The sequence below is a fragment of the Papaver somniferum genome, chromosome 5 (genome assembly GCF_003573695.1).
Source record: "Papaver somniferum cultivar HN1 chromosome 5, ASM357369v1, whole genome shotgun sequence".
NCBI classification, from domain to species: domain Eukaryota; kingdom Viridiplantae; phylum Streptophyta; class Magnoliopsida; order Ranunculales; family Papaveraceae; genus Papaver; species Papaver somniferum.
The window spans coordinates 76,285,945-76,303,359 of record NC_039362.1 but is presented as its reverse complement, the minus strand read 5'-3'; the positions used below and the strand labels follow the sequence as shown (position 1 = coordinate 76,303,359).

The 17,415-nt window shown below is 37.8% G+C and overlaps 1 protein-coding gene and 1 long non-coding RNA gene across 2 annotated transcripts; both read right to left on the bottom strand.

The window, feature by feature from the left end:
- Positions 1-10,308: 10,308 nt before the first annotated feature.
- On the bottom strand, positions 10,309-11,741 carry LOC113277548. Its single transcript, XR_003324980.1, has 3 exons — positions 11,596-11,741; positions 10,934-11,061; positions 10,309-10,842 (listed from the first exon to the last, which is right to left on the bottom strand). It is a non-coding gene; the product is annotated as an uncharacterized LOC113277548 (long non-coding RNA).
- A 602-nt stretch (positions 11,742-12,343) lies between these two features.
- Positions 12,344-17,098, bottom strand: LOC113281957 (protein decapping 5-like). Its single transcript, XM_026530873.1, has 8 exons — positions 16,781-17,098; positions 15,670-15,770; positions 14,785-14,856; positions 13,720-14,673; positions 13,418-13,501; positions 13,129-13,317; positions 12,925-13,035; positions 12,344-12,821 (listed from the first exon to the last, which is right to left on the bottom strand). The coding sequence occupies exons 1-8, from the start codon at positions 16,953-16,955 to the stop codon at positions 12,672-12,674; spliced, it is 1,836 nt and encodes a 611-aa protein (XP_026386658.1). The 5' UTR covers positions 16,956-17,098; the 3' UTR covers positions 12,344-12,671.
- Positions 17,099-17,415: the final 317 nt, after the last annotated feature.

Sequence of the window (17,415 nt, the reverse complement as noted above, 5' to 3'; positions counted from 1 at the left end):
ATTCTCCATGGAGTAGATTACAATGAGAAGTAATTTTTTCTTTGTTGATTACTATGAGAATTAATTCTCTGATGTGATTCCAATGCAGGGGCATATTAGTGAAAATTGGGAAAAAAAACTAAAACTATCATCTAATTTGAAACAAAAAAGAAACCCTAAAACAACAACTAAATCGGAACGGAGGGAGTATATTTTTATTTTTTTAGTAAAAGAATGAAGATGGAGTAGAGGAATGAAAGACATAAACTTTTCTTTTAGGGTTTTGGAAAAAGACAAAATATATATTTTAATAACCCTAATTATAAATAAAAGTGAGAGAAATTGACTAGGTCTTTCTGTACCACACGTGAGATTTATGAGAATGGATTTGCAACTATTACTTAAATTTAATTATGAACACCCAATTTCAGAAATACGCACCCAACACTAAACGGGTTAAATTTTACCGGTTTTAGGTTCGAAAAATGCTATCCAAAAACACGGGTTTCATATGTATATTCTTCTATGTGATTTTAAGATAAACTTCTCACATGCTTACATGAATTCCGAACAAGAGTTTTATCTAAACAGAGAAAGTGTTCGCTTGAATCTCAAGTTATGTAAGCTTGAATTCTAAGCAACCATAGTTTTGAAAATCCATAAATAAAGAGACTCAGACAAACCAGGAAATTCAATCCCTGACACTTTCATGTCATATTTATTTGCTAGAGTTGTCTTCTATGAACCTAGGTTTCTCCTGAGAAATACAATTAGGTTTATGACTGAAAGACTTCACTTATGGATTCGTGAATCCAGGTTCGATTATCTTTACCTTGATAGTTCGTGTATCCTTACCTTGTTCATTCTGTTATCGAGGTTTTAGTAATCTCTTTCAAGAACGAGATAGATAGAAATCACAAAGTTCTCTTCGACTCAGACTATGTGATTCCTCGAGATAGATATCTAAAATTCTTCTTAACTGATCGGTTTAAGGTTGTTCTTGAGAGGTAGTTAATTATCCAGGCTTCTCAGCTAACTAAGTGTAAGTATTCCGTATATGTGAGGTTTGCTAGATTTGTCTATTGCAAACAGATTTATAAGCCTTGATCTATTGATCTAAAAGTAAATCAAATAGGCTTTTCTGTTAGAGGCATATTGGTACCAAAAGTCTTCACTTAGGCTGAAGCAACTCTTAGGTTGTAAAGGACGTCAGCTGAGGGAATCAATTTCCTGGAGCATGACTACGGATGAATTGTTTGGAGGGTGAATTCGATCTCAACTATATTCCAGTCTGAAGTCTGATAGTAAGCTAGTGTTTGTAGCGTCTTAATACGGTTTAGCGTTCAAATCTGGATTAGGTCCCAGGATCTCCTGCAGGTGCAGTTTTCCTCTTTAACAAAACTTTTGGTGTCTTATGTGTTTTTCTTTTCCGTATTATATTGTTTTATATCTATAATAGGAATATCACAAGTAGTACGTGATCAATTCTAGTAGATAAGTCCATACTAATTTTGATTGATTACAAGACTCTTTTTTGCAGAATTCGTATCTTGAAAGATAGATAACAAGTTTCATGCTTGGCAGAACTCGGATTCAATTATTTGGATACAACTATATTGATCTTGGATATTGATTTTTGAGATCGTCCAAGCCTCTTATATACACTCAGGTTCACGGACTTTATTGTCTTGACTCTCTGATTGTGAAGAGGTAGAGATATAAACTCTCTCTCTCTCTCTCTCTATATATATATATATATATATATAAGGATCATTAAGTTGGTCTACTTGCTATTGTATTACGTTTTGTCCATACATGTTGTTAAACGAAAAATTTGGTGATGTACTCAGTACCCTCTCCTTTTCAACAAAAGTTGCATTACTATTTTGGTTTGCTACCCACAAAAAAGACAAACAGTAAAGAAAAAGAATTTGCTTTCACTTTCACACGGATCAACAATATAAGAGAGAGATAGGCTACCAATGATTAAAGGAATGGTTAAGAAAAGCATAGCTTGCAAATATAACAAAAGAAAATAAACAAAAGTTTTATTACTAAAGAACACCCATTTTAGCTTGCTAAGCCTCAGTTATAGGGAAGTATAGGAGCATTATAAGAATCGAAAAACTCAGAACCTCTCACACCCAAAATCGAGACTCATACCGCTATCAAAAATGAAGAAATATGGAAGATGGTGTGGAATTTACTTGTAATCCCAGGGTAAAGCATTTTCTTTGGAAAATTTGTAGAAGTATCCCACCAACAAGAGAAAGACTAGTTAGATGAAACGGAAACATCGATGTCAGCTGTCCTTTTTGTGAGAATGTTGTTGAAAGCGATTCTCATGTGATACTGTCCTGCAATTATAGTAGAGCGATATGGTTTGCAATCTTTGACATGCACTCTGATAGCGGTCTGATTATACTTCAGTTTCTGTCAGATAATTTCAAAAAGTTAAAGAAGGATTACTTACTGCAGAACATGTGAGAAGAACTGCTATTAATGCTTGGGTTTGTGGAACGAGAGGTGCAGTAAAGTGTCTCAGAAAACTGCTCTGAATCTTAACCAGTTGGTTCACAGAATCAATAGTATTTTTTATGAGCAATTTGTTGCTAAAACCAAACCAGTAATAAGTCTGGTTTCTGTACAATATAGTAATAGTATGAATGTTAAATGGTAGGCACCAGTATATAGAGTCTTAACCATCAACCGTGGTTCTTAATCATGTTTAACTAATCAAAAGCTCTAGTTTTGAATTTTGCATGTTTTTTTATGTTAGTAGGTATGATAATCAGGTTGCTGACACTATCTCTAAACTTGTTAAAAAAGAATCAGATGGCCTAGTAAGTTATAATAACTTTCCTTCAAGTATCTGTAGCATTATATTCATAGACCAAAATCTCTCTGTTAATAAAAAGCTTTTCAGGTAGGCGTGAGCATGGGCCGGTATGGACCGGTTTTCACCCCATGTGCATCCAATCCAATACATTACGGACTTTAAATTTGGCATCCATATCCTCCAACATCCAATGGATGCACAAATGGACGGATTGGATACGAATAATCCAATGTATTTGTTTTAGTTAAAATTTATAATAAAGAAAATAAAGCCAACACAAATGACTCCTTATAAAACCTACATATCGTATATATGTATAAAAATATAAAAATGCCATGTACAACACCTCAAGCAAACATCTTAAGAATTCCTAAATGATCCATAGTATTTTGGAGAACTACTAGAAAATGACCCGTGCCGTAACGGCCCGGGATTTGATTTGTTCTCACTTATCAGTATTGCCAAAGGTTTTGGACGATGTCTTATTAGGGTATAATGCCGATTAATGCAGAGAAAGAAGTTGTATGCTTTGTCAATGCATGCCTTGCAAAGATGCGAAATAGAAATCCTTTATATTAGTGATGATCCTTACCTAAATTTTTATTTTGGCAGAAGGTCTGAGACACCACATAAGTGGACGGAAGATCTTAATTAGCCCCAAAAAGTAACGCTTCGAGATTTTTTTTTTTTTTTTTTGGAAAAAGTACCCATTCTGCTCGACGGTGTCCGAGTTTCCAACATCATCATACACATTACTTCTCAAGATTAAACTACTGTGCTGTGTGCGGCACGACAACTCCACAATAGAGAGAGGAAAAAAGATGGTGACTACTGCAGAATGGGAACATCTGCTGAAACTCTAGCAAGTAAATTAGAAAATTGGAATTTGGATGCCATAAAAATCGCCCAAAGACCTCTAGCAGACACCACCACGTACAACCATGTTAACATAAATCATCAAATGTACTTGTAGGTTCATCCAGCATCAATTAATTTGTAGTAATTCGTAGCTACAACCATGAACGATACTGCCAAGACAGAAAAATAGGAAGCCTATTAATTTGTAGTAAGACTTGCACAAACAGTAGCAATTAACCTCACCAACCAAACACACACAAAATAATTGTAAAAACTAAAATGAAGTATTTGACAGGAAAGTATTTTGTTAAACCAAATCAAGGCCATTAAGAGTAGACTTGAAACCCGCAGGGATTATAAGAATCACATTGCTAATTAGTATTGTTACCGGGAGTGGCTGCTCTGTAGCATTCTTTGCCAAAATAAAGCAGAGTAATGGGTACAGTTTACACCTAAAAGGGATGCTAACATCCATCTTCTGTTAAACTTTTATCCTATTTGTTAGATTAATTGGCACCATACTGATCTTTTCTTGTAGTCCCCACACCTCAAGAGTACTAAACTTACAGTTTCTGACATTCCATACACACTGACCGTAAGGGCACATGTATGAAATGTACAACCTTCACGAATGAAAAGGAAAAATTCAGAGTCTGATAATGTGTACGCAATTTAGGGAAACAAAAAAGTGATCTAACCTTGTGGTTCCACAAAAAATAAAGAGTGATTCTGATTTGGAGTTAGGGGCAGGTGGCGTCACTTCCATCTGAAAATTCCTAAAGAAAATACAAATCATAATGCATGAACTCCACAAAGAAAAATCCAAGAATACAAATCATAAGTCCACAGATTATCAAATTTTACTGTTGCAGTTAAAATGAGATCCATATGAAAAACCAATAAAAAGACATAATGAGAGTACAAATAATGAATAATTAACAAAAGAAAAACTAAGAACCATCATTTTTATAAATCCACATCAAGAGATACTGAAAAATGTGTTAAACAAATGCAATTAGTTGGACTAACACTTGCACTGTTCGAATCAACAATCCACATGTTAAATATGATGAGCATCAGAACGAAATAAAATGCTCACAATCAAATAGCTCTGACCAATGCATTAACACCAGCCAAATACACACAACAGAGGCACCAAAAACTTCCCCATAAGCATAATTTTGTTTATGGCTCATAAGTAGTATAAGCGTAATTTTTGTTGGTCTAAAAAAAATAATGTGTAAACACCTTACCAATAAGATTCTTATCCACTCACATTACGCTGTAGGTTCTTCCAACATCAAATGCAGTATGCCCATTTTTCGGTATCACTTCCCATTTATGTGCGGATACCGCTATAGTGGACTGGCCAAGGCTTCAAGTGGACCTCTAAACAATACTTACGCTATCCTGTATTAGGATCAAGTCCAAACAATACATTTCCCCTGGTTATAATGTTTGTAGAGAAGATGCCCGAACCTGCATTTGGATAGAATAGAATATCACTGCAAAATCGATAACCCACAATCCAATAGTGGTTCCAAGGAAGTGCACATATACATGTTCAATGGTGACGAAAACATATATGTCATATACCTTCTCCTTCTGTGGCTTACACTATGGCTGCCCCGATCATTTGTGTGTCTGTCCTTAGATTAGTTGGGTCGTGTCACTTATCGATCCGCTGTTATTTACCAGATTGGGTCAGTACACGTGTCTAGTGGTAATACGCTATCATTAGGATTTGTCGGTCAATGATTGTGGTATTTAATCTGTAATGAAACCTAATGTGTTATTCAGCTATGTATTAATGAGGATTGGCTGCTGCGGCAGATATTTCTAATTTCCATCCAAATTCCGATCATTTTATCTTCAGTTCGATTCAATTCCGTTGCAATCTCTCTCGTTCTCTCTAAGTATAGTACAACTGGCATCAGAGCCGTTCCGTCCTAGCATCATGGTGGCTCAAACTTGCAAGGAGCTTCAAGAAACCAACAATAAACAACAGATCGAGATCGATAAATTACATTCAAAGGTAAACAATCTAGCCTTACAACTCAGTACTATGCCTACTAAAGATGATCTTCAGTCGATGAAGACGGAAATGGATACTAGTATGTTGAATCCTAAAACTGACATTGAAAAAAGTTTAGACAAAAGTATTCAATCTCAGTTGGAAAAAAATTTTCTACTCAAGATCCTAATAGAAATCAAGATGCTTCTAGTTCTAATAATGGTGGATTTCATTCTAATTTTCATTCGGGGGGTCGAGATTCGAATCAATTTCACAAAATGCCTAAGTTGGACTTTCCTAGATTTGATGGTGACAATCCAAAGAGCTAGATTCAGAAGTGTGAATATTATTCCCAGATGCACAATATTTCTGAGCTTCACAGGACAAAGATGGCAGCAATTCACATGGATGGTAAGGCAAGTGAATGGTATGATAACTTCTGTCTTACACAAGCTGTTATTCCTTGGCCTTATTTCTGTCAGAGTGTATGTGCTAGATTTGAAAACCCCGCTCAGGATAACATTGTTGGTATATTCAATAAATTAGCTCAAATCACTACTGTTGATGCTTATTTTGAGGAATTTGAATATTACAAAGCTTTATTACTAGGGGTGCACCATGATTTTCCTGAATCTTACTTCATTGCTAGTTTCATTGGTGGCCTGAAAGAAGAATTAAGAAGTTCAGTTCTTATGTTTGACCCTAAGACTTTACTTCATGCCTTTTCCCTTGCTAGAATGCAAGAACAAACCCTTGTTATGCAACAAAAAGCAAACAAACCTACCACTAAATTTTTCTCCCATTCTTATTCAAACACCAAATCCATTCCTTCTACTAGTACCCCTCTAAAACCTACCTATATTCCACCTACTCCCTCAATTCCTCAACCAAAGCAAATACCAAACTTGCCTCTCAAAAAACTTACTCCTGAGCAGGTGCAGGCAAGGAAAGCTCAAGGGCTTTGTTTCAATTGTGATAAAGCTTAAAAGAGGGGCCATATTTGTAAGAAACAATACTTATGTGTACTTATAGGGGAGGAAGCTGAAGAAATTTATGACACTGGGGGGGTGAATCTTCACATGACACTGAGGAGGAACCTTCTCTGGAAAGTGACATGGAAATCTCCTTGCATGCCTTGACTGGTAATATTTCAGGGGATACTATAAGAATTCCTGGTTTTATCAAGAAACAGGCAATATCCATTTTAATTGATACTGGTATCACTCACAGCTTCATAGATTCTGCTTTAGCTGTTAGCTTACAGTATCCAATTGCTCAGACAGGTAATTTATTAGTCACAGTTGCTAATGGTGATAAAACTGTCAGTTCTGGTGTTTGTTCTCAGCTGGATTGGAATATGCAGGGTCGTAAGTTCTGTGGTGATTTGAGACTACTTCCCTTAGGGGGGTGTGACATTGTGTTAGGTCCAGATTGGTTAAAAAACCTAAGAGATGTACTTTTCAACTTATCTAAACTCTGTATTACATTCAAACACAAAGTTAAGAAGATAACTCTAACTGGTATTCAACAAAAATCTTCACTTAGCAAGATGAGTGGTTCTGTTGTGAAGAATTTTTTTCAGAAACATTCTCATGGAATAGTTGGTCAACTGTTTTCCATTTCTGCCTCTCCTGCAAATCTACCCACCCCTCCACCAATCACTACCTTACTCGACTCATTCACTAATGTCTTCTCTGACAAAGCCTCCCTTCCACCCCAAAGGTCATTGGATCACCAAATTCCACTGCAGCCTAACTCTGCACCAGTAAACCTCAGGCCTTATAGATGCCCTTATCTTCAAAAATCAGTTGTTGAGAACTTAGTCAAAGAAATGTTGCACTCTGGCATCATCCAACCAAGCCACAACCCATTTACTTCTCCCATTTTACTTGTCAAGAAAAAGGACAACACCTGGAGATTTTGTGTGGATTACAGGAGGTTGAACAACATCACTATTAAGGACAAATTTCCCATACCAAATATTGAAGAGCTGCTGGATGAATTACATGGCTCTAAGTTCTTCACCAAAATTGACTTGAAGCCTGGTTATCACCAAATCAGGGTCTCTCCTTCTGACATCCACAAAACAGCTTTCAGAACACACCATGGGCATTTTGAATTCAAGGTAATGTCATTTGGTCTTACTAATGCACCATCTACATTTCAGGCCCTCATGAACAACATATTTCAAGATCACCTTAGGAAGTTCATTCTTGTATTCTTTAATGACATTCTGGTTTATAGTCCTTCCTTAGAAGATCATCTGTTGCACTTACAAACCACATTGGAACTTCTCAGACTTCATTAGCTGACAGCTAATTTCTCCAAATGTTCATTTGGACAATCTAGTATAGAATACTTGGGTCATATTATTACTGCCAATGGGGTTATGGCTGACCCTAAGAAGATCTCTGCCATGGTGGACTGGCCCATTCCAACTAACTTGAAGGAATTAAGAGGATTTTTAGGCCTCACTGGTTATTATAGAAAATTTGTGAAGAATTATGGACTTATTAGTAAACCACTTACTGATCTATTGAAGAATGATGCTTTCAGTTGGTCTCCTGCAGCAACATCATCTTTTCTTCAGCTCAAGAAAGCAATGACTTCAACCCCAGTTTTAGCTCTTCCTGATTTTACTAAACAGTTCATTTTGGAAACTGATGCTTGTGACTTGGGCATTGGAGTTGTATTCATGCAAGAGGGTAGACCTTTAGCCTTCTTCAGCAAACCTCTGGGTCCCAGGGCTGCTGCCTTGTCAACTTATGATAAAGATCTATTAGCTATTGTGCAAGAGCAACTAAGTGGAAACACTATCTCCAAGGTCAGCACTTCATTATTAACACTGACCACCAAAGCATTCATTACTTTCTGGAGCAAAAGATCTCTACCACCTTACAGCAGAAGTGTCTTATGAAACTCTTGGGCTTTGACTATAAAGTGAAGTATAAAAAAGGTTCAGAGAACTTGGTAGTTGATGCACTCTCCAGAAGACCTCATGTGGCTGCTTCTTGCAATTTTATTTCCTTGTCACAGCCAGTTTGGGCCCAAGAGGTCATTGCTAGTTACAGTGCTGACACTAAAGCTCAAGAAGTGATCACTCAGCTAAGTATTACCCCTCATACTGCAAATCCTTTTTCTTATGCAAATAGAGTATTGAGGTACAAGGGTAGACTCTATATTGGTTCCTCTGCTACAACCAGGTCAAACATTCTTAGCTCTCTGCATTGTTCAGCTGTTGGGGGCCATTCTGGCATACAAGCCACTTATATTAGAGCTAAATCTTACTTTTATTGGCCTGGCATGAAAAAGGATGTTCTCTTGTTTGTCTCTACTTGTGATGTTTGTCAAAGGAATAAGGGGGAAAATACATTTCCAGCTGGGTTACTACAACCACTTCCTATTCCAGATCATGTTTGGCAACACATCTCAATGGATTTCATTGAAGGTCTGCCCATGAGTGAAAGGAAGTCAGTTATCTTAGTGGTTGTTGACAAACTAACAAAGTATAGTCATTTCATTGGTCTCCACCACCCATTCACTGTTGCATCTATTGCAAGGGAATTCATTACACACATCTTCAAGCTGCATGGTCTACCAGCTTCAATTGTCTCTGACAGAGACAAGATTTTCACTAGCAACTTTTGGCAAGACCTGTTTCAAGCTCTTGGCACTCAGCTCCATCTCAGTACTGCTTACCATCCTCAGATAGATGGTCAAACTGAGAGAGTCAATTCTTTCCTTGAAAGTTACTTGAGGTGTATGTGTGGCCACCAACCCAAAAAATGGCACACATGGCTTCCACTTGCAGAATGGTGGTACAATACCAATTACCACACCAGCTTGAAGATGTATCCATTTCAGGCCCTGTATGGTTACCTTCCACCACACCTAGCTTTTCCATCAACTGCTACTACTTCTGTGGCTGAGGTTGAATCTTATTTAAAACAAAGAGATGCAATGCTTACTTTACTTAAGGATGCCTTTACAAGTTTCAAGAGAGAATGAAGTTTTATGCAGACAAGAAAAGAATTGATAGAGTATTCTCAGAAGGAAACAAGGTTTATCTGAAATTACAGCCTTACAGACAGACCTCTGTGACTCTCGGGAGAAATTTGAAGCTGGCTGCCAAGTACTATGGGCCATTTACAACTGTTCAGAAGATTGGGCAGGCTGCTTACAAGTTACAGCTGCCAGTGGAAGCAAGAATCCATAATGTTTTTCATGTCTCACAACTGAAGCAACACATTGGAGCCAACCACATTCTTTCTCCCTCACTACCTACACTGGATACTGATGGAAACTTCCTTGTCATTCCATCTGCTGCTCTGGATTCTAGGACAATCATCAGAAATGGTGTCTCTGTGCCGCAGCTCCTCATCCAGTAGACAAATTCCTTTCCTGCAGATGCTACCTGGGAGGACGTGAAGCACATTACTCATCATTTTCCAAAGCTCAATCCTTGAGGACAAGGATCTGCTGATGAAGAGGGGTGTTGTCATATACCTTCTCCTTCTGTGGCTTACACTATGGCTGCCCCGATCAGTTGTGCGTCTGCCCTTAGATTAGTTGGGTCGTGTCACTTATCGATCCGTTGTTATTTACCAGATTGGGTCAGTACACGTGTCTAGTGGTAATACGCTATCATTAGGGTTTGTCGGCCAATGATTGTGGTATTTAATCTGTAATGAAACCTAATGTGTTATTCAGCTATGTATTAATGGGGATTGGCTGCTGCGGCAGATATTTCTAATTTCCATCCAAATTCCGATGATTCTATTTTCAGTTCGATTCAATTCCGTTCCAATCTCTCTCGTTCTCTCTAAGTACCCCCAGCAAGTGGGAACATAAAGATTGTTGAGAATTAATAATCAACTTGTACTCGAGGCTTTTCCAACTAAGAAGAAGGGCATACTCGATCTCATAGATACATATAGAATTCTGTGTAGGCCTCAGTTTTGAAATATAGACTGTCAACGTCTAGATTTGCAATGAACAGCACGCAATGCTGTACAAATTTGAGGAGGCCAGCGATCAAATCACTATCCTGACCTTTGATAAAATCAATGCAGCTCACTATAGCAATACATCAGTACATAGCAGCCTATGTATGTGCATCCTTAATACAAACTGAATGTGCATCCTACAAAATCTGATAAACCACACATGTAAGAGCTAAGAGTTAAGAGGAAAATTTTAACGACGTTACTCTTATGCAGATGTGCACAAACATAATTGCTTACCAAAGGTCCATGCTAATATCACCGGCCATAACGCCCCTGTAAAATCCAAAGGAATAGGCGAAAGGCAATAATATGTCCATCTTTTGTCATTTGTGCTAAATAGTTTCGAAGACATCGAGCAGCAAAACCTACATTAAACATAATCAGTTAGAGAAGATGGAATTCAGCCATTACGACAACCAAGTTCAGCATTGGAGGATCTATTTACAATCAACATAAGCAATTCAGCCATTATGACAACCAAGTTCAGGAGCAATCTAAAATTGATACATAAATTCAGAAAGTCCATTCGAATGCTTCCATAAAGACGTAATCTTCTGGCATGAAATGTTCAAAAAAACTACTCAATTTCTCAAAAATTAAAGATATAATAACATCAAAAGAACTTCGCAAATAATTAGAGATATTATGTTCAAAATTCAGAAGATTCTTCGAAAACCCATTTATCAGAATCAACCATTCCCGTCAGCCTAATCAATCAAAACCAATCATATCAGTAAAAAAAAAAATTATATAACTATGAAAATTACAACTGAATCGACATTTTGCTGAAGATTTCATCACTGGATCTTCTCCACCAATTTGTTCAATTGGACGAAAGAAAAACCGAACCCTAATTTCATAAAACTCAAATGAGATAGAGAGAGAGAGTCATGTCATACCTGGATGGGGGAGCGTCTGTTCATAAGAAGGAATTGGAGCTTTAATTCCACTGATTCCCAAGAAAAATGAAACGGCTGTTTTGCCAAACGTTACCCGGAAACAAATTGATGGTGAAATAACGGTGACGGTAAGCGAATTCTTTTTGGAAAGAAGTGCAGCAAATCAATAAGTGCAGCAAATCACGGACGTTGGATTTTGGCGCAAAATATGGAAGCATTTTCAGCCCCGATTTATCTCTTTCACTTTGAGAGAAATAAGAACCGTCCATCACTGAAAAGAGACCATTGAAGACCGTTCGATGGTTCAAAAACCATTTGTTATTAAGATAGATATGAATGTTCTTAATTTAACGGATATGGATATTGAACGGATTTTCAAAATTGTATCCGGACCCGATTCGTAATTCGTTGGATTTCGGAAATTCCATGCGCATCCAACCCGTTGACGAACGAACCGGGCATCCATCCGCAAATAAACGGTTGGCTCCCGTTGAATCCGCGGATTACGGGCTAAATGCTCACCCCTAGACTGCTAAAGGTGTTTTCATCAGTGAAGCACTAGTCCAATGTTGAAGGCTTGACTGTTTTGGAGGCAGTGAAGTGGGCTCAACATTGCAGGCTGACTGCAGTGAACTTTGAAATAGACTCTAAAGCTATAGTGGATGCAATCAACAAAGGCTAGATCAACAGTAACCAGCAGATTCATCATTTTATTAGGGATGTTAATTCTGTTTTTCAACAAAGTATATGTTCCAAAAGAAAATAACAAGATAATCCACCTAATTGTAATCATTCTCAACTTCTGACAGTCATGGAAGGAGGAGTGGCTTGATCTTAATGAAATTTCTTTTTGTATCAAAAAAAAGAAAAAAATAACTTAAACACCAGTTTGCACTTTGCACTGGTTATATTTTAGGTAGAATTACATATAATTTAAAAGTTAAAACATTATTTCCGTAAAACGCACAAGGCACATGCACACATATATAAGTAATATAATCATGCTAGTTGTAGGACCTCGAGCAATATTGGCCTTGCGTAGTTTAGCAGGGAATTGGGGAAGATCCTACTTAAGACTAGTTTCCTCGATTCGGCATGGACTGTCCCTGTCCACGACCCCTGCCAACATAACCATACCCCCTCCCGTCATGAGGGCCTCTAGAGCGTCCCCCACGACCTGGTCCACGGCCTCGACCACCACGATACCGTGAAAAATCACCAAAAGTCTGCATATGCCACGACAGAGAGAACTTTAATGAACCAAATACTCTTCAAGGTATGAGGAGGAGATTACCAAAGCCTTTCACAATAAAAGAAAGAGAACATTACCTCGGTATCTAATTTTCTTTGCTCGGAGAACTTGGCCCTCCCACCACGAGATCCACGGTCAAACCCATTGCACGAGAGGGAATCAAAAAAGTCGTCCTTCACATAAACAGGCTAAAAGAAACACGATGAAGTCTTTAAATTACTCATTGGAAAAAGACGAAGCAAAACTTACAAAATTTAGATTGCGTGGACTTATGATCTTACCGTAGCCTCAACCTTCGCAGATCCATCATCTTCTTCATTGTTCAGGTAATCTCCATCATTGTCCTCGTCGTCCCCTGACTGAGCTTTACTGCTTTTACCAAGGTGACCCCATACTTCGTCTTTCTTGAACTTCTCATTCATTGCCATGAAATCAAAATCCTCAGTAAATTTTGTAACACGACGTGAAAACTGAAATATCAAAGCTTGGTCAAGTTAGTTCCAGGTTCTACGATCAAGAGGTACCATGGGGCAAAAAACAAAAAAGGAAAAGAAATAGAGAAGAAATTACCCCGTTTCCTCTTCCTCTTTCACGCCCCCTATAATGGTAATTGTTATGGTAATTGTTGCGCGTTTGTGTAGCAGATCCATTTGGCTAGAGGTAAATAGGAAAAAGTTAATTCATATTGCAATCAACATGATATAAAAATATCTTGCAAGAGAGTAGGAGTAGCATGGTCAAGAAACAAAATCTAGTAAAAGAACAGGGGGACCAGGTAATAAAATCTCTTGGCATACAACAATTACCAGAGAATAAATACCCATTAAAGCCAAAACAAAATCCACAATTAGTGTAGCTATAACTGGACGTACCTTTTGACCAGAAGATGAAGGTAATGGCAACAATGGTGCCTGAAGTTCTTTTGGAGGTGTTGCCGGGCGTTCTGACAGCAAAGGTGCTTGAACCTCCTTTACATCCTTGTGGGTTGGAGGTGAAGAATGAGATGAAGAAAGTGCAGCAGCAGAACTAGGCTGCAACAGCTGCCCCGGTGTTACCAAAGACGGCACAGATGGTTCTTTGTGGCTTGAACTTGGGGTCGCAACAATGGAGGACATAGACTGAGGAAGAGTTTGATGTCCCACCGATGGACCACTAGCAACAGTAGGTTTGCTAGAGATTGGAGAAACAGTTGCATTTGCATCCGAAGTGGAAGTAGTCAAAGGAGACACCAACAACGAGCTACTACTCAGAGCTGCTGTATGAACAGCAGTAGTAGGAGCCCTGTTTGGCATCAGAACAGGAAGCGTGTCAGATGCTGATACGGCGGAATGGGCATTAACCAAATTTGAGGGGTAAGTAGGTGTCATAGAACTGGAAGTTAAACTCAGTGAACTACTACTAACAGGTGCTACCAAAGACAATGGCATTTCTGGAACGCTTGAAGGAGGTAAGTTTGAAGGCACTAAATTTGAAGGAACATTTGGTAAAGATGGATTAATGCCAGAATGTTGCATCGAATGAGGCAATGACAAGCCAGGTGGTGGTCTGAACAAAGATGGTTGTTGCATAGGAGGGAGCCCACTAGCGGGTCCATAGAATCCTTGCCAATACATGGGCACAGCAAGCCCACTGCCATTTCCGGTTGGAGGAGGAGGTGCAGATCCCCATGAACCTAAATTTCCACCAGGTTGGTATAAAGGAAGTCCACCCTGGAATGTTGGCCTAGGCTGTCCCATTTGTGAAGGATGGGGAGTAAGATCTGGGATAGATCCACTACTAGCAGGAGGAAAGCTGGGAGACACAGGCGGTGGTCGAGTGTAATGTGACTGCAACAAATTGAAGAATATGCACAAGTAAATTCTACGAAGGCTATATATACACACTACAATATGTATATGATGCATCAGAATTTTACAGACTTAAGTACATTCAACTACCTGAATAATAGCCGGATCATTGTGAATAGGTGCCGTTGTCTGAACAGGTGGTGAAGATTTAACCTGCAAATCCTGCGACCACATGAAAAAGTATAAGAGCCAAGGTCCCCGTAGGCTGTAGCTGATCCATAGAATAGTAGAATGGAGTATTAAGAACCAAATTCAAAATAGCAGGCTTTGTACAACAAAATCAAACGGCTGTTAGGTCGCTCGCAAGCATGTGCTATTCTCGCCGAGGATGGGACAAACTCGTTAGAGCGAGGTTTGCACAATGAAACCACCAGCTGCCAGCTGGTAGGTTACTTGCGAAAGGCTGCTAGTGATATTACTGTCCAGGATAGGACAAGCTCATAACAGCGAGGTTTCAACAGTCAAATCAAACAGCTTGTAGGTTGCTTGTTAAAGGGTGTTATTACCGAAAAGGATAGGACAAGGTTATGAGATTGTTCAGCTAAGGTATAACCGCAACATAACAAGGGGATCAGTAATAGACAGAAAAAAGCTCAATACTATTCATTAAAGAATCTGTTATGATCATTTTTTCTTTTTTACTCAGACTCGAATTGGCTATATGTTGCTCAGTCTAAATTAAATCGAGTAATCCAGAGAATCAAAACCAATCTTAAGTGACCAATGTCACCACCCATACCCAAGTCCAATCAAGTAAAAGAAAAAGAAGAAAAAAAATACAGAAAAAAAAAAGAAGGATAAATTTGAAGGTAATACAAATCTAGGTGATTTAAAGACCAAATGAAAACTGAATCTGTGTCATATGAGCTGAACTTAGAATCATAAAGACTAACAGGATCAGAATTTGACATAAAATTGAGAATTTTAAGCAATTCTCTCAACATATATGCATGTGACTGTGAATGTATAACTGACCTTAATGTCACTCCCGCGGAACAATATGTACTCATAAACTTTGTCATTTGGAGGGATTTGGGGGCCATCTTTCTTGCGTCCTTCTGTTCCAAATGATTTTACTGCAGCGAGAATATAAGATACATTTGAGTCAAAACTATGCATGTGCTCATATATTTTAATACTGCGTGAAGAAAAAGTAGATAAATACAGGACAAGGATGCAATAGGAAAAGAGCAGACTATGTAATTGTTCTCCTGCGAATATAGAATAATCTATAACTAAGAGAGGGTAGGGAAAAAAGCAAATGAACTGATTCACTTAAGAAACAAGGCACAGCTCTCCTTAAACTTCAAACTTTTCAAATTTTAATGAAAATAAAACTGTTTAGTTCTTGGTTAGGAAATATATGTCATTCAAACTAGCGATAGGGAACGGCTGGATATGAGTACCAAACATATACAAGACAGCTTCAGTTTTTAGTGCTTAGTTTTAAATTCACATGATACCCCTCATGAAAACCCCACCAAAAATATCAAGTCCTTATATCCGAATCTCCAAATGGTAGTTTTGGAAGGAATTCTTCAAGCCACTAGAATTCTAATTTTATCATATTCATGGCATCCATTCATCGACTCAATCAAGTTATATCAGCATAATTAACTATAAAAAACAGACGAAACAATGATATACCAGGTATACTTTATAGTTCAAAACAATTGCAAAAAGATGTAATCAAGGTAGCAGTGGTGTTTGGTCACCTAAAATTCAGTAAGGAAAATCTTGATAAGTCGCTTCTTCTACATGATTACCTAAGGACAAAAACACTTCCTAGGAAGATACAATTCGAACCCAATTTTATTGACACACATGAAACCTCTCTCTCTCAATAATAAGGGCTTTTTCATCACACAATTCTGTAAATTAGTTTGAGCTACAGTCATCAATTTCGTTCGCATAAACACCAATTACCTAAAATATCATATAATCCAGACCTAAATTTCAAACTCAGATCCCAGAAGTTGTGAATTCAAATTAACACGATCCGAAAAAACCTAGCAATAATTGACACATATATATAAAAGAGAAAACCCTAAACACGGTAAAGGAAGAGGTGGGAAAAGAGACGAACCATTTCTTAATCCTATGCTAGATTCTTCCGTATTGATGTTATAAAGAACACCTTCGTACCGGATTTCAAACTTAGATGTTAAACTAATTAAACTGCCGATGTATGAATCAGCACCACCGCCACCACTACTACTATTACTACCAGATCTCGACGATGATGTCGTTTCTGCTGCCATGGTTTTCTCCGCAATGGAGATTATCTTTACAGCGTTCAGAATATACACACAAACTCTTCTTCTTCTTCTGTTTAGTTTTTGGAGAGAGAGAGAGAGAGAAACAGTGACGTTGTTTTGTTTCCCTCTCCTCTTGATTATATTTATAACAAGAAAACTCTCCCCATTTTCTTATAATTATCTGGTTTGTTTTTTTATTATTTTAACAAAACTAGTGACAAAACACTTAGGTGATCAACTTTGTGGTACCAAAAATCCAGCCATATTATTTTTAATAAATTAAATCAATTTCATAAAAAAGTGGCACAAAAATCTCAGGTCAAATAATAATGAGCAAATTTAGTTTTGTCTACTTAAAAAAAAAAAACAAACATATCTTTTTAGCTTTTCTTCTTCTTTCGTCTCCTTCTCCCCACCACCATCACTACCAGCGGCAATAACAGATCTCTACACCAGCAGAAAT